Below are 23846 nucleotides of genomic sequence, written 5' to 3' on the forward strand. Positions count from 1 at the left end.
GCTATTGCCTTCGCCACTGTTGTCGTCCGAGCCAGGATCAAGGTCACGTGGCGATAGCCGCCTTATCGCCCATCCAGCGGCTCCAGTGGCTCTCACTTTACTCACACACCACACCACCGCACACCACACACCACACCACCGCACACCACACCACTGCACACCACACAGCATACAGCAACTACAATGTCCGGCGATCCCAGCTGAACTGTCGCTCAAGCTTTATCAGGGGGTCCAGAACCCAATAGATAGTTGGCACTCGTCGTGTTTTTGTCGTTGTGTCGCCGTCGTTGCTGTCTTGTCTCATCCACTCCGGCATCGCAGTCGTGGATTCTACAGCATTGCGAGCAGATCCCATCTAAGAGGTCCTAGATCACATGCAAGATGTGGTGGAGCCGTAAATTTGCCTCAAGGTCTCTCCGCCTCCACCGGGTCAAGAGCACCGGAAGCAGCGGAAGCACCAGAAGCACTAGAAGCACTGGAAGCACAGTCCCCAGGGATCCGGAGCAATCTCTGGGCATCATTGGAGTGCCCTTCGCCAAGGGGCAGGGAAAACAGGGCGTGGAACTGGCTCCTGATCTTCTCCGGCAGAGCAGTCTGCGCCAGGTGATTCAGAGCAGTCACGGTGAGTCATGGAGAGCTACCTCCCTTCGGTGTCCGAACTTTCAAAAGGATTCGGCTCCAGAAACGACGATTGCTGGTTTGGAATGGCATAGGACTGCTTAGAGCAAAATCAAAACGAACGAAATCATAGAAGCTCTTACTTTCAATTAAAACAACCATTTCATGTCGGGGCTTATATATGATTTTATTGACCAGATGGCCTGGTGATACGGGACTACGGGAATCTGCAGTACGCCGTAGACGAGCCCCTTCTCCAGCAGCAGCGTGTGCACTACCACCACATCCGCAACTACGCGGACTTCATGGCCTGCAATCGGGCATTGATTGAGCAGGTGAAACTGATGCTCGCGGAGAACACGCAGTTTCTGGCCATTGGTGGCGACCATGCGATCGGCTTCGGTGAGTTACCAACCTCGATCCTACGTGATCCCACGCGATCCTGCATGATCCTACATGATAGAATTCCAAATGGAATCGCGTTGCAGGATCCGTGGCCGGACACCTGCAACACACGCCGAACTTGTCCCTGGTGTGGATCGACGCACATGCGGACATCAATCTGCACAGCACCTCGCAGTCGGGCAACATCCACGGCATGCCCGTCTCCTTTCTGCTGGAACAGCTCCGTAACACCTGGCAGCACGCCGGCCTCCAGGAGATCGCGCCCAACTGGTGAGTGTTCGAATAATGCGCTTTTTACGTTTTGCTCAAAATAATGTCTTTGAGTCCACGGCGAGGGCAAACAAGCGAAAAGTTATTAATCAGTGCTTCAAATCATCAAAACAAAAAGGGACATAGTAATAACAGGGTACGAGTATTCGCGTTAACCCGAAAACACCAATACACAACGCAGCGCAAAAAGTACATTATTCAGAGATCGTCTTACGCCTAGACAAGTCGCACTTAAGTCTCTCGGAGAGTCATTTATTCCATTGCATTGTACTTAATATATATATATATATTTTTTTTTTTTGGGTGGCGGTTTGCTGAAGGGGGGTTCTTGGCGGGGGGTTTGTTCGCCTTATCACAGTTGCCTTAACGTACTACGACTTATTTCTTTTTATTGACTCCTGTTTTTCGATTTTTAACTTTTTGATTTTTCGGTTTTTCTATTTTTCGATTTTTCGATTTTTCTCTGTTTTCATTTATATTTTTTTGTGCTTTCCTCAGTCTTTGCGTGTAGTTGCTATCAACCTTTAATTTGCTTATTTTTAGAGTTTTAGGTTTTTTGATTTTTAGATTTAATTCACACATTGCTTTTTGCCTTGGGCAGTTTCCGTTTTTCCGTTTTTCTTTCGATTTTTGGAAAGTCAGTCGAAAAGTTATTCAAAATGTCAACTGAAGAACAACGATTAAATCAGAGATCACAATGTAAACAAGGAAGCTGCGGGGAAATCAAATCCCGGAAATCAAACAAAGATTTCAGCTCTACGTTCTCACGACAAAACATCGTATCTATAGGGTGGCGCTCTATAACTAGACATTATAACATTATATATAATGATATAGGACCACTGGGTGGAGGGTGGTCGTGGTCGAGGCTCTTCGGTTGCTGTTCGTTTGCTCTTCGGCTCATTGGCATTGGGATAAAACTTAAATTCTTCTCGAACTGTAAACTCGAACTCAAAATGTACAACAAAGGTTCATACTAGGTTTAGAATACTCCTATTCTTATTGAAAATATGTACGAGTATATATGACAAATCACAAATAATCACATTGTACGGACGAATGACTGGCACACGATGAAAACCGAAATAAGAATGAAAATCGAAATCAGATTTATTTACATCAGTCGGAGATTGCTTTAACTTCAATTAACTCAAGAAATATATTAATTTTCGTACTCAATCGAGTATAAGTCCAAATAAATAATATTTCTTACACAGAATAAATACTCTAACGCTTACTACGATTGTATTTGCAAAAATATGAGGTCTTTCAAATAATACCAATATATTTTATGTTCAATGTTCGAAAAGATAAAAGGCATCTGGATCGGATCGGATCTATGTAAAAACAAATGTTCACTCAACGTTAGCAAGGGTATAAAAGTTCGCTGTATATTTATCTGACTACTGAATACCTACTGATAATACTGATAGGTAGTGATTGTGAAGACGGTGGATTGCTGGTTTGTGCTTGCTGGTTAAAAATGAAATCTATATACTAGGAAAAGCCTTTAAGTTCCAATTCCTTGAAATTTGAAATTCAAAATAATCTGTAATCTATAATCTGTTATCTGTAATCTGTTGCTCGCTTAGATTTTCTTATTGAAAATACAATCCGAAACGTAAGTGGTTCCTGGTTATGTACGTGTACGAGGAATACAAATCATGTGTGTGCATCGATTGGGATTTGAGAATTTGGGAGATTTTTGAGATTTTTGAGATCCGGGATTTGGAATAAAGGACTGGGTGGGATCTGTGGACATCTGTGGTATATGCTTCAAATAAGTACAGTTAATATTAAGTGTTAATCAATGAATCAATCAATCAATATATATACACAATCATTATCGCTTTAACCAAGTAATCAATTAATTCAATTGAAATTCAACTGGAGGAAATGTGTTTGAAAATGTTTGTTTTTTGGTTGTTTCTTTTTTCATAAATTCAATTCAAAATCGAACGAACAACAATAACACACACCTGGAAATAAATCAAGAGAAAGAAATTAGAAATTAGAAAATTCTTTATAAATGATTATACTTTTTGCTGCAGGATATGCAATGTGTTAGCTTTACAGTTTTTATTTTGCTACAAACAGATCATCAATAAAACGAGATCAATAAAACCATTTAGAGAAATCATCAGTTTTGCTGCCAAATGTTTATTGGGAAAAAATGTGTGCCAAAATTAGTAGAGATCGGCGTTAGACTTAGCCGATTCTCGATGCGCTATCTTCTCCGATTACTTACTTACCGAAAATCACACGAAACAAAAATAGTAAGTGAGGATACGTACAATACATAACGTACAATGTATAACAACGGCAACAACAAACATAAAACCGGAAGTCCGGAAACGGAAACCAAAATCGGCTACATATCGATCGGTAATACATACATGTGTGCCTATACACACATCTATACATAAATATAAATATATGGATATAAATATAAATATATTTAAAACACATGTGTATAGCTGCAAACATATGCACAACGGAAGGAACGAAAGGGGAACAACTTAAATGCCAAAATCGGAGCAGTTTGTCTTCCTTATACGTATACGTAATGCGTAATGCCATATCATCATCATAGTTTTATCTTCCTTCTCGGCTGGCTTAATACAGTAGGAGCAAAAAAGCGTACGTGAAAATACTCTGCGCGAAATCATAAGAGCAAACAAAGGGTATACTCTTTTCGAGAGAGTGAACACACAACAAACTTAGGCATATTTGGAAACTGAGTGTGTAATGTGGGTGTGTGTGTTAGTATGACATACACTGTACAAAATATATTCGGTAGAAAGGAACCATAAATGAACAGAGCAGAAACAGAAACAGAACAGAAACCTGTCTGCGATGAAAAATGTTATAAGATTATCATAAAAATTGAAGAACGCAAAGAACACCCAACCTATGAATGTATATTGTACCAAAGACAATCTCAAAAGTGTAACTCAATTAAAACGTTGAAAGAATATCGAAAATAGTCTAAACTGGAACTGAAACTAAAACAAATCAGTAGTAGAACAGAACCAAATGCGGAAACAAAAGTTTGGTGTGTCTGATATGTACTATATAGAGAGAAATACATATATATGCAAAAAGCAAGAAAAACTCATAATCGTATATTTTTAAATACATTTATAATATTAATATCTTTTTCTCATTTGCTTGTATTCGTTTTTTTAGTGTTTTCCATTTTGAAATATCATTTGAAATGTGATAAATATTATTAATTAATTAATTAATTAATCGATATAAATATGTTAATAAAATAAATTAAATAGTTTCCTCTTTCTCGCCGTCGACGTCGTCATTATCATAATCATTTAATCATAATAATATATAGAAAGGTATATTCATATACTTGTTAATGATTGGTAAAGGTATCCTTTGTGTTTCGTTAATGCTATCGCTAAGCATCTCCAGTTCTCTGCCCATTGCCCATCGAAATGATAGATAAACATGGTAAACTGTGCTCTAAGAATTACAAAAATTACACAGAATTAAGCAATACAGAGATGCGGGACAAAATCATACACAGAAACTGTTGCAATATATGTATCCCCACCCCACAAATATAATATAATATAATATAATGTATAAATTAAGGGAGAGGTAGGAGAGACCGTACTTTCTCCGCTAAACTAAACTATGAGATTCATTTATCATAAGCGCTAAACATAATGGCATTACACAAATTAAAAGTATTCTTCTTTGCACACAAATAATATCGCAACTGGCAGAGTCTACACCAAGCAACAAAAACTGGAATGCTGGATTGCTGAATTGCTGAATTGCTGGAATGGGCTCTTTTTACACGGGGGATACCCCCATTCTTAGATCGCGGAGTTACGAACCAAAGTTACTAAACCAAACACAACTGACTGACTACTGACTGGGAATGTCTGAATGTTTGAATGTCTGGGGATAATGTCTTTTCTTTAAGCTGAGATCAACGGATTCCGATGGCACCTCTTTGTAGATGGGCCTTGACTAGATCGATTCCTTCATCTTCGTGTGACTGTCGGAGGATTTGAGGTCTTTCGAATAGAGAGAGACAGAAAGACACAGAACGAGAGAGAGAGAGAGAGAGAGAGTGAGAGTGAGAGAAAGAGAAAGAGGGAGGGGAACATAATATAGGATTTGGAAAAGAAGAGGTGGTTAATCGTAAGTCGTACAGTGTTTAAAAAACAAACAAAACCAAAAAACAATAATAACAAATAAAAATGATGCTAAAATTTTCATCAAGATTTCTTTTTATTGAAAGAAAATTTTTCTTGGATTTTTTCTTTTTTTTTTACTTGTTTGGTGCGGAAATCAAATAAAATCATAAGAGTAAACATGTTTGTTGCAAAATTAGACAAAAAAGCAAAATACACAAACCGAAAAAAAGAATAAATAAATAGGTGGTACTAAATAATAATAGTAATAGTCAAAATATAAATATTCGATCGATAGGATTCACAGGAGTTTGCAGTAACATACGCACAGATCGCAGATCCAATATTGCTAGAATATCAACTAAATAGCTGTGTTGTGTTATTGTTGCTGACAATTGTGACAATTCAAGTGGGTTTGGCATAAAATCATAATTTTAAACTAAGGCTGAAACATAAAGGGGTTTTTGGTGAAACAAAATCGAAATAAAAACGAAATGAAATACAACGTACAAAATTAAATATAAATATAAATCGCACATTAGCGTAAATAGAGACGTGTATCAAGAAAAGGTGAGAATGGGAGGAGAGAGTTGGAAGTTATAGATTTCATATAGACTTGTATAGATCGTTCTATCTCTATCTCTAACCCCCTCTCTCTCTCTCTCTCTCTATCTCTCTCTATCTGCCTGCTTGTCTCTCTGTTCTTGTGTTGTGTGTGTGTGTATAATTAGACTAATTCTTTATCATATCATTATCTTCTTGTTCCTTGTCGCTTGGTTCAAATCAAGGAAATATTGAATTCAAATTGAATTAAATAAAATTACGTAATTATAAAATACAATAAATAATCTTTTTTGTTTCGTTTTCGTTTGTTTTCTTGGCTCTTTGCTCACTTAATAGGTAAATTGTTGGTAAAGAAAAATTATGAGATATTAATATGTATATGCATGTGATACATACACAGTTTCGCTTAAAAAATAATTGTTGTATATATTTTCTTAAATTTTGTTGTTGTTGCTGGGCTTGCCTTGCATTCTTTCTTCCTTTTTTTCATCTGTTTTGTTTTGCGGTGTATAGAATAATCATACAATTATGTTACATAAGATCAAATATTTTATGATTTCATTTCTCGTTTTCCTCACCTAACGAAATTATAATTTGAGATACTTGAAAATTTGTTGCTGTGTTTTGCCTTCAGTTGCATTTTAAAACTATTGCACAATAATTATAATTAATACAATTAATTTGATCATCAATGACAAACAAATATGTATACATATACATGTATGCAAATAAGGATTCGTTAATTAAATTAAATTAAGAATTGTGTCTGTGTGGCGTGTAAAAATATGTGATGACAGAAATACGAACTAAACAAAATCAAGTACTATCCTGGCACAAGTATTATCCTGGCTACCACAAGATTTCCTATTCTGTTCTCCTGTTCTTCTGTCCCACAGAGTGTTCTTAAGTGGGTATATAAATAAACTAGTTGATTGTGTATAATGTATTGCATTTTCATCTGGAAATCTCCTTTGACGCTTTCCGCTGCCTTGCTTCTTTTTCGTCTTAGAGGTTTCAAGTGGGTAAATCTTTGGAAAGGGGAGAGCAGGCGGCTTCTATCATTCCATTCAATCGTTTTATTAGCTACAAATTGCCATAGTTCTTTTGGTTTTGATCTACTATTCCTCCCTATATGCGGCTGCCTCATCGTAATAATATTCTTGTTTTCCATCTTCTGACTAGAGTTCTTGTTGCGAATTTTGTTCAAACAAAAAGTATTTTTTACCCTATAATTATTAAAAAAAAATAGATATACATATATATGGTAATATACATACGTCTGATTACACATAGCGCTAGGTGACGTAATAATAATCAAAGTAAAATAAATTCTATTTCCTAATCTGCTTTTTGGATGCCGTTCCGTTCAATTCTGTTTTCTGTTCAAAGTTTGTTCAAACTTTGTTGAAACTTAGGTCAAGAATTTATGCTATTTGGAGAGTGGTAAATGAACTCAAAACGGTTGCGGGTTTCCTAAGGTAAACTTCGAAAAAGAAACTAAACACAAATCATTTGTATAAATATGCATGGTTGGATCTGACTGGTTTGGTTTTATGGGCTGGATGCAAAAGCTTAAGTATTAAGTTCAATTCGTGTACAAAGCAAACAAAGAAATCAAACAAAACCAAATTCAAATTCAAATACGGAATATAGAGTCCAGAATCGAAATTATATATATACTGATGCTTATGTGTGTGTGTGTTGTGTTGTGTTGTGTATTACTCTCTCGCTTCAACTATCCATAGAAGCAAAGAAACATACAGAAGTCGAACTGATAAAGTAACGCAAAAGATCCACAAAAGTTGTAGGTTTGGACACGGGTTTGTAGTAGGGTCTTATATAAGCAGGATGCGGATAAGTCCTTGTCTTTACGCAGCCGTTTTCTTTGTCCCTTAGCACCTTACTTAGCTAGAAAAACCTCTTTGCTATACTTTTGCCTGCATCTTCACTTGATCTCCTCTTACTTGGTTGTTGTTATATAAAAAATGGTTGCTGCTGCTCTACTTTTGGTTTTTAGTAATTTTTTGTGCTACGCTTTGTTTTTAACGCTAAAATTGTTTTGGTTTAGCAAGTGTTTTGTTTTGTTTTGTTTTGTTTTAGTTTTTCTTTTGGTTTATGCTTACTTGCTCCTTGAACTATACATTATATAAAGTATATAGGGTGTGCCTACGCCAGCATCGTATATAGCGTCGTATATATCTGCAGGCACTTGCACCTGTGTGCACACGCGCACATTTACAGTATCAATATTCACTAACAATTATTTACTTTAGTAAAACATTTTAAATTTGCGCATAAATTATTGTATTACTTTTGTTTTCACGTCGCTAGCTTTCTGTCATTCATTCTTCATGATTTCAATATGCTCTTGCTTGTTCAGTTCTCACTGAGTTTACTTGTGCTTGATGGACATAAGTTTGGCTTGATGCAATCGGAATTCGTTTCCTTAGTGTAGAAAACAAATACGAAACATAAAAAACACTTTAAATGTCTATATTTAGTTGTATATCTAGGCAGACATAGAATTATCGCATATACATATGGATAAACATATATTTTTAGAATTATTAAACGTGCTCGTTCATTAAGTATGTAGTTTTTATGTTTATGTTTATGTTTATGTTTCTCGTAATACTGTAGCAGCCTCCATGTTATGCATATATATCTACTATATGCGCGATCCTCCTCATTGCCCCTCAAATACTCTTCATCCTGCGCTCTCTTTTTATCATAGATCAAGCCAAACTGGTGTCCTTCAAGCACCGTATATGTATAAAGTGTAGACACTGAATTCCTCTATTTTCTTAATTCTGTTTTGGGTTTTAGTATCAAGAGATTCAAAGTTTTTATGGTAGAAAAAGTTGAAGTGTAACAAACAGATTTGTTGTTTTGCTTTCTTTTGTTTGGAAGATTTCATTGCTGCGTTTTACTTAGAGTTAATAAATTTTTAAAATTTCTCATTTTCTTTTTTGCTAATAAAGTTAAATTTGTTTTTTTGTTTTTGTTTTCGTTTTTGTGTGTGTGTTTGGTTGATTTCTTTGTTTACGCTTTGTGACTAGCCAACTGACTGTGCCAACCTTTGACCTTTCACAGCTGCCACTGCCAGTGCCACAGTGTGTGTTTATGTTTCATTTTGCAATATTCCCTTAAAATCTCATTGTTCTCATACTCATACTTATACTCATTCTGATTCTCGACCCCCTGCCTTTTTGCTTCTACCGAACTTTTAACTTCTTTTGTTTGCTTCGTTTAGTTAATGTTTTTACTTAAATGCTAAACAAGAAGAATTTTTCTATTGCAACGCTTTTGGCCGGCGGTTTTTGCGGAGATTTGTGTTTTTTGGGGATCTAGGGTGATCTAGGGTGTTTTCCGCCGTTTCGTTGTCGTTTAGTGGAAAGAGTATTTTCTCCTGCCTGCTACTTTCACTTTCACTTCCTCGTTCTTGTTTCTCTTTTCTTGTGTGTTGTACACATACTGTTTTGTTGCGCTTAGTTACCGTTATACCATGCATATTTATATATGTGTGTTGTGTGGTCAGGTTGTTTAGATTCAAGATAATGGTTGGAGTTGGAGTGGCGGTTGGCGGTTGGGGTTGGGGTTGGGGCTGGCTCCCGCTGCGTCCTCGTCCACATCCATTTGGGCCGCTGGCGCTCTACTTGGCTTTGTTGGTCTTGAAGCTGACCTGCAGCACCCGATTGCCCATGGTGTAGCCGTTGAGCGCCCGAATGGCCATGGCCGCCTCGTCGTAGTTGGTCATCGAAACGAAGCCGTAGCCCTTGCACTGATTCGTTGTGGGATCCTTGACAATCTTCACCGATTGCACAGCTCCAAATGGACCGAACAGCTGCCACAGCGCAGCCTCCTCCGTTTCCGGCGCCAGGTTGTATATGAATATGGGATACGCGCCGCCAGGCCCACTGGCCAGCGTTGTGGCCGCCGCCGCCGCCGCTCCCAGTCCATTGGGCAGCATTACGTCCAGCATGTCGCCGGCCATTGGTGAAAAGCGGGCCAGACCCTTGTTCACTGGCGTATGCATGGCGCCCCCGATGCGTCGCACCAGTTGGGGATTGAGGAAAGCGGGCAGCTGCGGCTGGATGATCTTACTGGTGCTGCCAGGCGTATTGGAGAACTTTACCACTATGGGGTCTGTGCAGCTGGATGGTGTGGTGCCGTTCAAGGCAATGATGGCCCTTGTGGCCTCCTCCCGCTTATCGAATCGAATGAAGCCCACGCCCTTCGTCTGCGTATCGTTGCCGGCGTTCTGCAGAATGCGCGATGTGATTATGGCTCCGAATGGCGCGAAGATGGCCTCCAGTTCCTGCTGGGTCATCGTCTTCGGCAGCCCCGACACATAAAGGTTGGCGCCTTTGATAGCATCGGACGACGGGCGGGCAAACGACACCTTAATGGTCTTGTTCTGCAGTCGCAGACCGTTTAGAACATTAACAGCCTGCTCGGCATCTTGCGGCCGGACATAGTTAACGAAGCCGTAGCCCAGGCTTTGGCCCTTGCTGGGCGCCTGCGGATTGAGTGGATCGATGTAGACCTGCGACTTGTCGCGTATCAGCTTCACCGACTCAATCTCGCCGACGCTGGAGAAGAGCGAACGGATCTCGTCCTCGGTCATCGTTTGCGGCAAGTAGTTGACAATGAGGTTTGTGCGCGTCTCCGTGCTGCCGTTGCTGCCATTCTGCGATCCCGATCCAGCATTGCCATTGGTATTGGGCTGCGCCTGCTGCGGCTGGGGCACCACAGCCTGTTGGACCGCCGCCTGTTGCACCACCGCCGCCGCCTGCTGTTGTTGCTGCTGCACCACAGCCTGTTGGGCCACGACGGCCTGCTGCTGTTGGAGCTGCTGGGTCACGGCCGCAGCGGCCGCGGCCACCGCTTGCTGTGTCTGCTGCTGCTGCACCTGCAGGATCGCCTGCTGCACCTGTTGCTGCTGCAGTTGGGCGGCAGCAGCCACGGCGGCTGCATTCTGTACGGGAGCGGCAGCCGCGTTCGTTGCCGCCACTGCTGCCGCTGCCGCTGCACTCTGCATCAGCTGTGCCTGTGTGTCCACTCCGCCGCCAGCTCCGGTGTTTGCCATAATAAAGTCCACTGAGTGATGATGGGTGGTGATTGAGTCGGGCAGAGTCGAGTAGTTTATGTTGGTTGTCACGACCAACGCAGGGGAGGGCGCATGGAAAGAATAGTTAAATGTCAAGATTAAAACATTTGCAAGATGTGTTAGTAGTTTTTTGTTTTCTGATGGGTTTTAGTAGTTATTCAGTGGATATTTAGTGGATGTTCAATCAGCTGTGCTTTGATGGGGAAATTGTTGGACTATGTTAGACTAGATAGTTTTCAGACTCTGAATGCCTATTTAATAGACCTTTATGTATATTCGTCAATTAACGCGGTTATCCTGCGGGAACACAATTCACACCCAAATCTCGCCTCTCCCACTAAACTTTCAATTTCTGGGCTTGAAAACAACTTCGATGAAACGTTGCTGATTAAGTGATGAGTGCACGTTATTCCTTTGTTCAGGGAATAACGGTCGGCCAAAGAAGCTTTCCTCACAGGCGCCGCCCAGCGCCCCACTTTTTCATCCGGCCGCTCTCTCTCTCTCTGTCTCTCTCTCTGCCTCTATTAAGTCCTCCTCTCTCCCCCACACCCCCGCGCACTAGAAATCAAAGCTCTGCAGACACGAGAACACACACTCCAAACACACAGCAAACACACACCTTCGGCACTGAAGAAGCAAACTTTTCTCAATTTACGCTACTGCTGAGTCGGCGATTAGCGAGCTTTTGTTTGTTTAATTAATCCGTTCACTAGTTTTAAGTTCATGTGATAGTGATACACTGATATACTGTGTAGGTTTGGGAAGTGGAGGTAGCGAAGGTAGCGGAGCGAAAGCGAGACCAGATCCGCCGCGTCACAGGAACAGGATGCTTCTGGGGCGAGCGCAGGACTTTCTGGCACGGCTGTGCGCTGTGGCCGCTCTTGCGCTCCCTCCCCCCCCTCTTCCCCTCTCACCATCCTCTCGGCAAATTGTTACAGCGCTCTCTCAGCGTAAGAGTGAGTGGCGCTGTGCACCCCGCCCAGTTATGTAATGCGTCGAGCAGAGGGTTGAGGGGCCAGGACATGCGAGAAACCAACCCGCACCCCTTGGAAGAACACCATAAATGAGCAATAGGCAGTAGACCAGACCCACCCTTAGCCAAACAAGTTGTTATACTCCGCTTGGCGAAACGAAACGTAGAACGTGGAACGTAGAACGGCAGCTTCTCCAAGTGTACGAGCGCAAATTGCCGCCGATAAGGGTTAAAAGCACGGCATTGCCACCCCCTAAGCCGGCTCCGCCATTTACATGCCACTTTGGTGAGGGGTGAGGACAGCAGAAACAGCAGAAGAGCTGAAACAGAGGCTTAGGCAGAGGGGGCGGCGAGAGAGGCTGAGCAAGAGAGACCGAGGCTGCTGCTCGGAACGCGCGAAACCAGCGAGTGTGTCGGTTCACTGAACTACTCGTAAGTGCGACAGAGAGAGAAAGAGGGAGAGAGAGACAGGGCAGTCTCGAAAAGCGATCGCTGTGGAAATGGCAGATATTTGATTTGCATAGAGGCACAGTGGAACCTCGATAGCGCACAGTATGATAGAACTTAGGTTAACGCATTTGACACTTCCAAAGTCGTGCCAGAAACCAGTGGATTTGGACTTGAAAATGATTCCTGATACCGCGTTTACTTTTGGGGGATGCTTTTCTTAAAGCTTTGCGGGTTTTCCCCTTATACCCTCTTATTTTCATTCATATTTATAGCCATTGTTAAATGCAATAGGCGACCAAAGCAAATAGGTTTCCCACGCCATCCCGACACGCACCTTTTCTTGTGGTGCTTTTCGAAAGAGTCAAAAGGTCACGCGCCATGCCACCCTTTTCCGCCTGCCTACCTTTGGCCCAGGATTACTCAAGCAGCGCTCTCGCTTACTTAACTATCTCCATGGCAAGCCAATTAGAGTCGGGCACCGATAACACGAACTGCCGAACGGCAAGAAAGAGCCACTTGTGTAGCATAGGCATACTGGTGCATAAGCAATATGCACATGGATACGCACATAAATATCAAATATTACTAAGCTCTGATGATTTAAATTACGTTTATCTTAAAATTCTTAAAATGTTCTGCAGTTGGGGTTTGACGCACCCTTCGAGAAAGTCTCTCTTTCGTCCTGCGATCTCGTCTGTTCGGCCCGTCGTCTTTCAATACTCACTTGTTTTAGTTTAGAGAGCGAGTGTGTGTGTGTTGTTGGTTTTGGGGAGCTGGTTGCTTGTTGTTGTTGTTGTTTGGCTGAGCAAACAAAGCGAACTAATTGCTAAGTTCTCTCTGCAATCGGAAATCCTTGCGCGCGCGCTCTCACGGCGCTCCTCCTTGCTCTCTGCTTCGCTTTTCTCGCACACACTGTTCGGTATCTTCGGTAGTCCAGGACTTTGGTGTTTGTTGTAATGTAATCGGTTTTAATAAATAAACGCTGGCGTCGCCGTCGCTGACGTCTGATGTGGGCAAAAACAAAAGTAAAACAAAACAAAAAGCGGTAAATTCGATGTGTTTGGTGGTTGCTTGTAGTTGTAGTTGTAGTTTAAGTTGTTTGGTTTTAGGTTTTAGTAGGGGGTGTTGTTCATGTTTGCGGGCCAGTGTGTGTGCGTGCGATTGTTATCGCCAATCGATATTATCGATTTTTCCCCCAACCAGAACATTCAATTCATATTTCACTGGCGCAAAAAAGGCGTACAAAAATTGGTCTGCGTGCAGATACGCATACATATACACATGGCGTAGCGAGACTACTTTGTATATACAATACTTTTTAATACAATTTTATTGTGGAGAGGCCATGGCTATGACTATTTGGGCCTTTAGCAACCGCTCTTCACCTGCACTGATTTAGATATGTTTGTTGTTGTTAGGTGGTGGGCGGAGGGCGGAAATGGCTTTAGACTTTGTATGGTTGATATTGTTTTTACAGGCACATATGAACACATAATAAATAAATGCGTGTGTATATAGGTATCTATCTACCTATTTCGAGCTCTCTCCCACACAAGCATTAATACAGACGCACACTGGGGAAAAATAACACATCAACTCATCGTTGCTGTCGTTTTTGGACACTCCTTTGCTCCTTTGCTGTGAATCAAATCCTATATTGCTGTTGTTCAATATTTCTACTACTACTCATCTTGGCTCTGATTCATGTGATTCATGCATGCGTGCGTTCGCTTTTATGGCAACCGGCGTTTTGTTGCAGTCAACAACTACTCCGCCACCCACACCCACACCCACAGCCACACACACTCACACCCACCCTCTGCGCTGCGCTCAAAAAATGTCTACTTCTAACGGTTAGTTGGTCGTGTTCCTCCTCCGCTTGTTGTCGTCGTTGTTGTTGTTGATGATGCGTACAATGCTCCTTGCACATAAAATCATAAAATCGATATGCTGCTAGCTGCTAGCTGCGCCCTCTTCGGAACTGTCTTCTCGCTCTAGCACTCGGCGCTCTGCTCTCCCGCACACGCAAGCACACACACACACACACACATACACACACAGATTTAAATTTGAGCAGCAAGTATTTAGAGATACACAGCTCACAGAGGCGTAGATCTGAACTCATCTACTATCTCCGCACAGGCCGCCCCCTCTCACTCTGGCCAACCGCCGCCCATCTCTCCTCCACTCTCCTGCGCTCTCTTTGGGAGGTTCGCTTTTTCCTCCATCGAATTGCATATTGTTGTTTTGCCTATTAATATTCGTTTGAATGTATACAACTTACACACATCACACACCCACTAACAAAAAAATAAATATAGGTACATATGGATATATGCAGACACGCGGATTATAAGTAAGTAAATTGCACAATTATGCAGCGCGACGCGATCATTAGCAAAAAAAAAAAAAAATACTCAGTTTCATAGTTGTTGTCTGATATTGTTATCATTGGCAGTTGCAGTTGTAGTTGCACAAATCGTGGATATCCATATCCTGGGGATATTCTTACAGTTCGCTCGGTGTGAGATGAGATTCGGCCAATGGCTGTTGTCAGCTTCCAGTTGTAGTTGTAGTTGTAGTTACTTCTGATGGAGTCAACTCAACGGTTATTGTCATGCACTGCTTAAAAAAAATCAATTGCGGAAAGAGCACACAAGCACGGTATTTGGTATTCGATTAGGATTTAGGATTTTCCTTGCTTTTATTTTCTTTTCCTGTGGCAGGAGCGTTCAAACCGCGGCGCACGATGGTTGGCGTGGAAATGAAATAATGAAATGCGAAATTGAGGCATTGACGGTTTCGGTTTCCATTTCCACATAGAGCAACCTCTCTCGCTCTGTCGCTCTCTCTCTCTCTCGGAGCCAAGGTGGAAAGTGGAGAGCGAAAGAGAGCGGCACCATGGGCGTATCTGCACGCCGTAAGGAAGGGGTGAAATGCTACTGTTATTCCGGAAAGCTGGGTTTTAATATATCGGACCCATCGGATCCAAAGCTCCAAGTGTTAGCTTAAATTGTGTTTTGATAAATACGAAAACTTATCTCCGTCTTCCGGTAAACCCCCTTTCGATACACCCCTGGGCGTCGGCCACTCTCTCAGTGGTTTATGCTGTATTCAAAGTTTTTTATGCTTTGCGATACAAATACAACCGATCAGCAATGCTTTCGTTTTATAACGCGATGCGAAATGCATCTTACCCAAAAACAGATCCCAAATAAAGCCGTAGCTTAGGTTCAAAGATGCACGGTGTAGTGGGTGCAGTGGGTGCATTCGAGTGGCTACGCTACACTAAGAGCCAAAATGGTGGTGGTGGTGCCCCTTCTCGAAGCAAAGATACATAGATTGAGAGAGAGCAGAGTAGAGAGCTCTTGTCCAGTTTAGCGACTTGAGTCCACTGGAGCAGCGAGCAGCACTAACTTAGTTGGTAAGACTAGCAGATGAAGAGATGAACTACAAACGCAGCTAGTACAAATAGAGGCCACCTATCATTCGGCCCAGAAGCAGGAGCAATTGGAAATCATTGCGAAATGTTGGCTCTTGCCGTCGTCGAGACGAGGTCGTCAACCGTTTTATGATGCATGCGACCATTATCCTTACAAATCAGTCGCGTTGTAAGGGCTGTTTTGGGTTTATGGTTCCGTTTCCGTTATTATTCTTTTTGCACTATCAACCACCAACGCCAGAGGTTAGGGTGGTTTCTTCAGGCAGTACTGCTCGTACACCCCCTACGAGCTGAAAGCCAGAAGCAAGGACCAAGGACCCAGGAGCCAGGACCCATATCTAAGAGCCGGTTTAGTTTCGAAGTAATGCAATTCGGCCTTTTCCAATATTTCCCTTCCCTTCGTTTCCCTTCGATTCGTTTCGTTTTGCTTCGTTTCGTTTTGCCTCGTTCGTGTGCTTCATTGCTCCTGTATTCGTTATTCGCCACTAGACACGCCACACAGTACGTACATACATGTACATATATGTACATATGTATAAGTAAATATACATACATACTTGCTGTATGCCATATATCGCATGTAGCCACCCTCGGACTCCCCCAATCCTTGTAAACTTGCTGTTCCATGTGCTGATTTTTCCTTTGCCAGTTCCAGTCGGACGCTCTGTTCCAGTTTACAGAGCGAAGTGCGGTACAGTGAACTCATGCGGTGTGCAACTCTTCGCCATAAGCATTTGGTTTGGTTTATTTTTCGAATCTTTTAATGATTTTCAGGACCCGTTTTGTCGTGAAGATGTAAAGCACATTTAAATTTGATCGGATTGCATTGTCTGCCTTATCCAGGCTGCACTGCACTGCGAGAATTGTAACGCAACTTTGGGCCGGGGGTGGTTTTTGATGTCCTTCCAAAGGGTGGTGTGCTGTGGTGCCAGTGGCAACGGAAATGGGGTGGAGTGGCGCTATTGCTGCCCTCGAAAGATACGCGGATTCAGATTCAGATTCAGACAGATCGGCGTCGCAGAGTGTTTGGTTAGCATACAAATGTACACATATGTACATACATATGTATGCAAATATGCAAATGTACCCCTGCGATGTGTGAGTGGGGGTAAAAACGAGGAATTGGCAAAGTTCGTAGCAAAGAAATATAGCTGGTTCATAATGACTAATAAATAACTGCCAACACTTTTGTGTAGGGAAACCTATAGGATCCATAATGGGATCCCAGTTGGCGGCCACGTGCTGTCCCCGTTTTCTTGCCTTTGGCCACCCCAAAAATAGGCAATACGCTTTTTCATTCATTTTCTGAAAAAGGAAGCGCAACGGGAGCGAAATCGAAAGGGTTGGGTCAGCTAATCCGTTTTAGCCACGCCAGAAACAAACAAAACAAAAACAGCAAAAGGCCCGCGTTACAACAAAGCGGGATTAAAAAGCATGCACAACAACACGAGGTTACAACAAGCTGGAAAACGCCTGGCGGATGTTGATAGGGAGGGGGAGGGGTGTAGAGGGTCTGGACTTTTTCCCGGCTCAAAAGAGAGAGCCACCCTTAGCAATGCAACGTCGTGGCGGAAAAACGGGTAAACAAAGCCACCTAAATATCATGCTGCACCGAAAGTTAGGAGCCACAGGAAGAAGGAACAAGGATTCAAAAAAACTAATTTGTATCTGCTCAATTTTCGCTGTATCAACTTTTTCTTGCAAGTATTCTAGTATTGGGATAATGACGCCTACGGCGCTTTTAACGTTTCACGTTCGACGTACCAATGCCCAAATGGCCATGATCGCAGCTCGAATCCGGATTGAATCCGATCTGCAGCCGGCGGCAGATGCAGTTTTCCCCGAAACTAATTGTAATAATCATAAAATTACCATAAGACATCGCAGGCCAGGTTCGTAGTTCAGGAGCAAAGAAGGATCGATGCAGGAACTGGAAGCATTGAAGGCGATGATGAAGGGATGCGGACACACAATACAGCAAAATACACACTTATGAACGGGGGATCGCAGGACATTCGACACTGAATCGTGGCATGTGTTTCACCTCTCCCTCCACTCCCTCCACTCACTCCACTCCAATGCCGCATTGCTGGCGGCATTGTTTTCCCTTGTCTGCCATGTTTTTGTTGCCGTTTTTCCGTGCTGCGTGCTCAGACAATTTCACCTTTTGGCAGTGCAGAAAGCCTGCTCTCCTTCCAAATGCCATTCGGCTGCAGTCCTTAGGGTTGCGATCGTGCCACAGACCCAACACCTGGCCTACTAATCAGGGGCACGCATGTCGAGTGGTCGTGGATCGGGAGTCAGCTAGAAGTTTTCAAACATTGGCCTAATCTCTTCAGCTTCCCTGCATTGCTAAATTTTAAATAATAAAAAGATACTGCTAGGGAACCAATCAATACCGATAGTTTAAGTAAGATCTAGTAGTAAAAGAGATCCTGACAATAACCATAAGAATCGAGCGCTTTTCTGGAGGATCGCCGAGCACTCCAGCGAACTCGTCCTTCGAGGGCTTCTTCTGCTTCGTCTCTCTCTTCTTTTCAGTTCAGTGATCCCTCGACTGGATCCCACGACTATTTGCTTACGTGTCAGCTGCTGGCGACCCACCCGTCGATCCTCCAACTATCCCTGTTCTGCATAGGAAAAGTCTCAAAGGACTTCCATCACGCATTCCTATAGCTGCTAAGGATATTCTATATGCTTTCCCTTTGATGATCTAACTACTTTCTGTTCTGTTCTGCTTGCCATTTCAGCTTGCCCAAGGATCAGTTGGTTTACATCGGACTCCGGGACATTGACCCCTACGAGGCGTTCATCCTAAACAAAGTCGGAATACGCTACTATGCAATGGATGTGAGTGCACTGAGCCAAAAACCTTTAACCATTAACACAATTTCATTTAAACACATGACTATTTATGAAAGCCTGGCTCAACCGAAAATTTGTAAATTTGTATTCTCAGCTTTCTCTGTACTATATTACTCAATTTGGTGTTAATTCGAATTATTGTTTGCCGTGTAGAAAATAGAAACTAGAAACTAGAGAAAGGCATCTGCACCTAGAGCCTAGGTAGAAAGCATGTGTCGTCCGCTTCCCAAATTGCATTTCATTTCGTGCATTCCAGTTTGGTTTCTCGGCCCTACCAAACCGAACCCATCCGATCCGATCCAAGCCGATCCCTTGCAGTCTCGCCGCCAGTTGTAAACACTTTGAAATTCCGGTTTCTTCCCCTATTCCTGTTTGAAAGCAGGACGGGCGACTGGCGACTGTCGACTGGCGAATTACACAGAGATCACTCGTCCTGCGTCCTGCGTCCTGCGTCCACCGATGTAAGCTCGGCATTTATAGGGGTTGTCGCCGACCCTACCATTACCCCCTGTAATAGGACTTCCGATCCGATCCCCGATCCCCGATCCCGAAACGAAACCAAAAAACGAAAACGAAAATGGGAAACGGTGGTGGTGACTCACACAAAATTACGTGCCTGGCCACATCCGCATCCGCATTCGGATCCGCATTGGGATCGGATCCTTGTCAGAACGGCTCGTTGCCCATTATTTATGGCTCGTGCAAAATCGACATTTGTTGAAAAATGCCCTAATGGTTTAATGCCATCGCTCCCGATTTGGCTTCGCCCAAGCTGCGAATTTATTATCGATCATTAATTCAATCGGAATTGGAATATTTCACAATAGATTTGCGAAAATGAGACAGAAGAGTGGGTCGCACAGTCGCTGATATTGTACAGTCGCGATAAGCCAACTTTTCAGTTTGGGAGCCATGAGGAACATTCGCATTCCCTTTCCCTTTCCCTTTTCCTTCCCCAACTCCCTTTAATGCTGCCTTCAATGCTCCACAGACCATCGACCGGGTGGGCGTGCCCAAGATCATCGAGATGACGCTGGACGCCCTCGATCCGCAGAACAAGATCCACGTCAGCTTCGACATCGACGCCCTGGACAGCAATGTGGCGCCCAGCACGGGCACCGCGGTGCGCGGCGGCCTCACGCTCCGCGAGGGAATCAGCATCGTGGAGGCACTCCGGGACACCAAGCGGGTGCAGGGCGTCGATCTGGTGGAGATCAACCCGAAGCTGGGCAGCGAGCGCGACGTGCGCACCACCGTGGAGTCCGGCCTGGAGATACTGAAGAGCATGTTCGGCTACCGACGCTCGGGGCGCTGGAGCAACATCGACACCGGAATCCTTGGCAGCGATTAAAGGAACGCAACTCGCCCGGTTTTGAGCTTAACATATTAATATTTATGTACAACATTCTTGCCATATTAGTGTGTGCTTTTTTTTTGTTTTCGTATCTAAATGAGACAATACAACATTTGCGTAGAAAGTTTCGGTTAGTGCTTTGCAGACTGAGATTCGCGGTTGCCTAGAACAGCTAAAGACCGGCTGAAGAGCTGCTAAAGAGCGGCTTTGAGCTTTGGCGACGTCGTGGGCAAATAGGCCGAGATGTCCACGCTGGCCATCAGGTTGGCTGTGTGCAGAAGCTCGTTGACGGGCGGCGCGGCAGCCTCCGGAGCAGCGGCCTTCCCACTGCCCAATCGGTTGTACAGAACCGGAGCGAAGGTGCGGAGCAGGCGGCGTTGGATGCCCAGAAGAAGCGCATTGATCGCCCCCGAGATGACAATGATTCCGGATATAATGGAGCACAGGCGGATGGCGAAGGTTACTAGGTGGTCGCGATCGTTGTCCACCATAATCTTCAGAGCCGACCAGTCGTACTTGAAGTAAATGCCAGGGGAGCCGTACGAATTGCGCTCGGAATCTGTGCGTAAACGTAATTAATTATTGTCAATTGATGTACTCGTGTACTTTTCCCCATTCTCACCTAGTTTTCGCACGTTTTCGGTGACGGCGTACTGAAAAGCGTTGATGGTGGTGAAAGTCTGGTGTATCTCGGTGGGCACAACCTTCAGGAAGTATTGCACTGTGGTAGCCTCCTCGTGGATGACAATCTCGTCGCCCTCCAAGGGCTGCACAATCCTCCCCGAGTATTGTCCAAAGCTGAGCCGGTTAATGCGATGCGTGAAGTTCGCCGGCATGCGGCGCAGTTCGATCATCCAGTGGTCCTCGAAGAGCCCCACAACGGGCTGAGCTCCGCCCACGAGGTGGAGCACACCGGCCACTTTGTTGATGCCCAGCGTTCCGTGCAGACGACACGCATCGAATTTGCTCTCCGGCTGGACGTTGTGCTGGCCAAGCAGGTCCACAGCTAAGGGCAAGGCTCCTGGTGGCGGGGCAGCCGGCATCTGCGAGGCACTCTCCCGCACCGGATGGGGATCCCGCATTATGTCCTTGAAGAGCACATCGGCCACCGAGTGGAACTGCTCGCGCAGGTAGTGGTTCTGCATCTGGATGGCCTCGAACTGCAGCCGGTCGTGCTCGGACATCGTCCACCAGACGCCCTCCCGCTGCAGAGTCCCATAGGCGAACACGTCCTGCTGCGTCTCGTCCATGAGATCCACGCCGGAGAGCGAGGCGCAGGGCATGGCCACCGTGATGTCGACGTGCATCTGCACCTGCTCGTCCAGGGCGATGTCCGGCTCGAACTGGTACACGATGTCCGTCTCGTGCCAGTAGTAATGCAGCTCCGTGTACACCAGGTAGACGATCAACAGGCGGCTCAACAGGGATACTGTGGAGTGTGGAGTGGATAGAGTATGTGATTAATGTGGTCAAATCATGTGCCACGTCATGCTTACGGGTGCCTCCGATTTCCGTGGTCTCCGTGTACTTTTCGGGCACCTTCTTGAACGCGTCCAAGTTCTTGGCGAACTCCAGGAGATTGCTTTTGTCGCCGCGGTAACGCAACGTGGCCGTCATCTTGGTGCAGGATTGCTGGTTGGATGCGGAATGCTTTGGAAGGTGGCGGGAGCTATAGTCCCGGCTCAAGGGCTAGTGCTACTATTGCTACGCGCTCTATGGCTCAATGTTCCTCCAAGTGCGATTTCAGTTGCATTGCCACGTACGTTGCAGCTTACCGGGCACTGCCACGCCCGCCGTTTCAGCCCGTTGTGCAAAGGGGCGGAATGTGCGTTGGTGTGGGTGTGTGGCTCCGGACCTGTGGCAAGTCCCGATCCCGATCCCGATCCTGGTTGTACGCTTTCCTGAGGCCTAGCAAGTAGGCGGCGGCGTAAATAAACAAATGTAAGAAAATTGATTTGCAGCCGGTGTGTCGATCAGCTGTGCTGCTGCAGAGTTGCCAGACGTTCGGACGCATGAAGTGGGAGAGTGGTTCAAGACTTGGCTACAACTTGGTCAAACCATAATCACCCGGTGATTGTGGTAAGGAAATTGGGTGGTAAGTGGTGTGAAACTTGGATGCGTGCTGTGGCGTCACCTGGTGCCGAGCCTTTGAACTGCACTCTCGTTTTCGCAGGCAGAAAAGCAAGTTTGAATTGAATTTAGTGCGAAGTTGCTGACCTGTGCGAAATTCGCTGGATACCACCCACCCACTAGTCTTCACCTTCACTCCGCCAGAAGTGAGCGCGAAAGTCTCGGTTCGCCGGCGGAACCAGTTCTCCCCAGTGCTTTGTGTTTGGTTCGCAGCACCTGCTGCTGCTGTCCTTCTCGGCTGCCACATTCCACAGGCCACGAACGACGCAGCCCGGACAGCCGAGCATTGTCACCCCCGCGGAAAGCGAGAAGCTAAAAGCGAAAAGCGGAAGGCCAGTTGCCTGACTCGATTCGATTCGCCCTTAATATCGATCCCGGGCACGCGCTCTGCGCTCTTCGCGCCCGAGTTCGACTTTCGCACGAGTGCGCGAACACATTCGCACTTTCGGACTCGTGGACTTTCGGACTGGGACTCGCAGGATTGCTGGCAGCGAGAGCACTCGCAGTCGTTTGTGAGCGTTCGCAGCGCCAGGTACAGCGTACAGCCAGAGCTCCAGATACTCAGCGCTCCAGGGGCTTCTTCGGCCCACTCCCCGCTCCCCGCTCCCCACCAGCTGGGGAAGGCCAGGGGCTGCTGGCCAGTGGCTCTTGGCGTTCTCGCGCTCGGGCGGGAGAGAGGTGGTGGCCGAGGAGCCACAGAGCAAAGGAGTCACGGAGCAGAAAAAAAAAGAGACACACACTGAGAGACCGACCGTCAAGTCACTTGACTTAATCAAAACAAGCTCAATACTTTTTTTTGCTGTTCAAGTGCGAGTGCTAAAATAGAAACAGAAACAGAAACGCAACAACAAAAACCATAGAGAAACATCCAAAACAAAGTGATTCCAGTTCGAAAAGAAAAGAAAAAAAGAAAAGCGAGCCGATGCCAATAATGGATTTGTGATGCCAACTTAGCTGGGGGCCAACTTAGCATGGGCAGCGCACCTGCGCAGAATCAGTGAGAAAGGGGCCGGGAAAGTGCGCAGAAGTCCGACGAAGACGTTCGAGTTCCAAGAGCGGGGGAAGGGTTGGGGTTTGTGGGGGGTTGGATTAGCGTGGGAACTGCCAAGAGCAGGAGACATGGACAAGTGACAAGGGACGCGAGACATGGGACGGGGGACGTGGGACGTAGGACATGGGACATGGAACCCGACGACTGCAGCTGACAAGTTTTCCAGGCGCAGAACGGCGGCCATAGTGGCACTCATATTTTCCGTTTCGGAGCCCGGAGAACCAGCGAGTGGGTACGACAGGACAGATATAGATAGCAGCGAGTGCTCTCGTTGCTTTCCCTCCTTTTCCTTCCATTCCCCCCCGCTACCCCCGCCCATTCCACTCATCCCGCACTCTCTTCTACTACGTTCCACAATCGAATACTACGGCCACTCACACACAAGCGCACGCACTGAGTTTTCCGAGTTGACATTTTCCGTGCATAGATAGGTTTCGGGGCAGCGGCGAAA

At 44.9% G+C, this 23846-nt stretch overlaps 4 protein-coding genes across 19 annotated transcripts in view; 2 read left to right on the plus strand and 2 right to left on the minus strand.

The window, feature by feature from the left end:
* The first annotated feature begins 167 nt into the window (after nucleotides 1-167).
* Nucleotides 168-20338, plus strand: LOC6523809 (arginase-1). Its single transcript, XM_002099648.4, has 5 exons — nucleotides 168-622; nucleotides 817-1020; nucleotides 1107-1293; nucleotides 18746-18845; nucleotides 19852-20338. Exons 1-5 carry the CDS (start codon nucleotides 382-384, stop codon nucleotides 20209-20211), a joined length of 1092 nt encoding a protein of 363 aa, XP_002099684.1. The 5' UTR covers nucleotides 168-381; the 3' UTR covers nucleotides 20212-20338.
* LOC6523810 (protein elav) lies at nucleotides 1484-15325 on the minus strand. Of its 4 annotated transcripts, XM_015189862.3 has the most exons (3): nucleotides 15066-15325; nucleotides 13278-13557; nucleotides 1484-11120 (listed from the first exon to the last, which is right to left on the minus strand). In XM_015189862.3, coding segments are annotated over exons 2-3 (1449 nt in total). In that variant the 5' UTR covers nucleotides 13279-13557; nucleotides 15066-15325; the 3' UTR covers nucleotides 1484-9672. The 4 variants fall into 4 exon arrangements, with proteins under 4 accessions (XP_015045348.1, XP_039233749.1, XP_002099685.1 ...); XM_039377815.2 differs by lacking the exon at nucleotides 13278-13557 and having other exon boundaries at nucleotides 1484-11184; XM_002099649.4 differs by lacking the exon at nucleotides 13278-13557 and having other exon boundaries at nucleotides 15066-15324.
* Nucleotides 20231-22206, minus strand: LOC6523811 (endoplasmic reticulum-Golgi intermediate compartment protein 2). The gene is made up of 3 exons (XM_002099650.4): nucleotides 21711-22206; nucleotides 20837-21643; nucleotides 20231-20773 (listed from the first exon to the last, which is right to left on the minus strand). The coding sequence occupies exons 1-3, from the start codon at nucleotides 21829-21831 to the stop codon at nucleotides 20409-20411; spliced, it is 1293 nt and encodes a 430-aa protein (XP_002099686.1). The 5' UTR covers nucleotides 21832-22206; the 3' UTR covers nucleotides 20231-20408.
* Nucleotides 22207-22722: 516 nt separating this feature from the next.
* LOC6523812 (amyloid-beta-like protein) overlaps nucleotides 22723-23846 on the plus strand; it is a 41880-nt gene continuing 40756 nt past the window's right edge. For 11 of the 13 annotated variants that reach the window (XM_039377798.2, XM_039377803.2, XM_039377804.2 and 8 more), the window contains exon 1: nucleotides 22724-22876. The gene's annotated coding sequence lies outside the window, so the exon portion shown is untranslated. Of the gene's footprint in view, nucleotides 22877-23846 lie in introns of all 13 variants that reach the window. The other 2 variants (XM_039377800.2, XM_039377805.2) reach the window with 1 other exon arrangement.

This window comes from Drosophila yakuba, chromosome X, assembly GCF_016746365.2.
Source record: "Drosophila yakuba strain Tai18E2 chromosome X, Prin_Dyak_Tai18E2_2.1, whole genome shotgun sequence".
NCBI lineage: Eukaryota > Metazoa > Arthropoda > Insecta > Diptera > Drosophilidae > Drosophila > Drosophila yakuba.

What these genes read in the sequence shown, in the direction of transcription:
- LOC6523809 (XM_002099648.4), top strand. Translation starts at nt 382, where the DNA reads ATGTGGTGGAGCCGTAAATTTGCCTCAAGGTCTCTCCGCCTCCACCGG. An exon ending in GGTGATTCAGAGCAGTCACG is followed by an intron (nt 623 to 816) that starts GTGAGTCATGGA and finishes TTTATTGACCAG; the next exon opens with ATGGCCTGGTGATACGGGAC. An exon ending in CGACCATGCGATCGGCTTCG is followed by an intron (nt 1,021 to 1,106) that starts GTGAGTTACCAA and finishes ATCGCGTTGCAG; the next exon opens with GATCCGTGGCCGGACACCTG.
- LOC6523811 (XM_002099650.4), bottom strand. Translation starts at nt 21,831, where the DNA reads ATGACGGCCACGTTGCGTTACCGCGGCGACAAAAGCAATCTCCTGGAG. An exon ending in CACGGAAATCGGAGGCACCC is followed by an intron (nt 21,644 to 21,710) that starts GTAAGCATGACG and finishes CACACTCCACAG; the next exon opens with TATCCCTGTTGAGCCGCCTG. An exon ending in CGAAAACGTGCGAAAACTAG is followed by an intron (nt 20,774 to 20,836) that starts GTGAGAATGGGG and finishes GTTTACGCACAG; the next exon opens with ATTCCGAGCGCAATTCGTAC.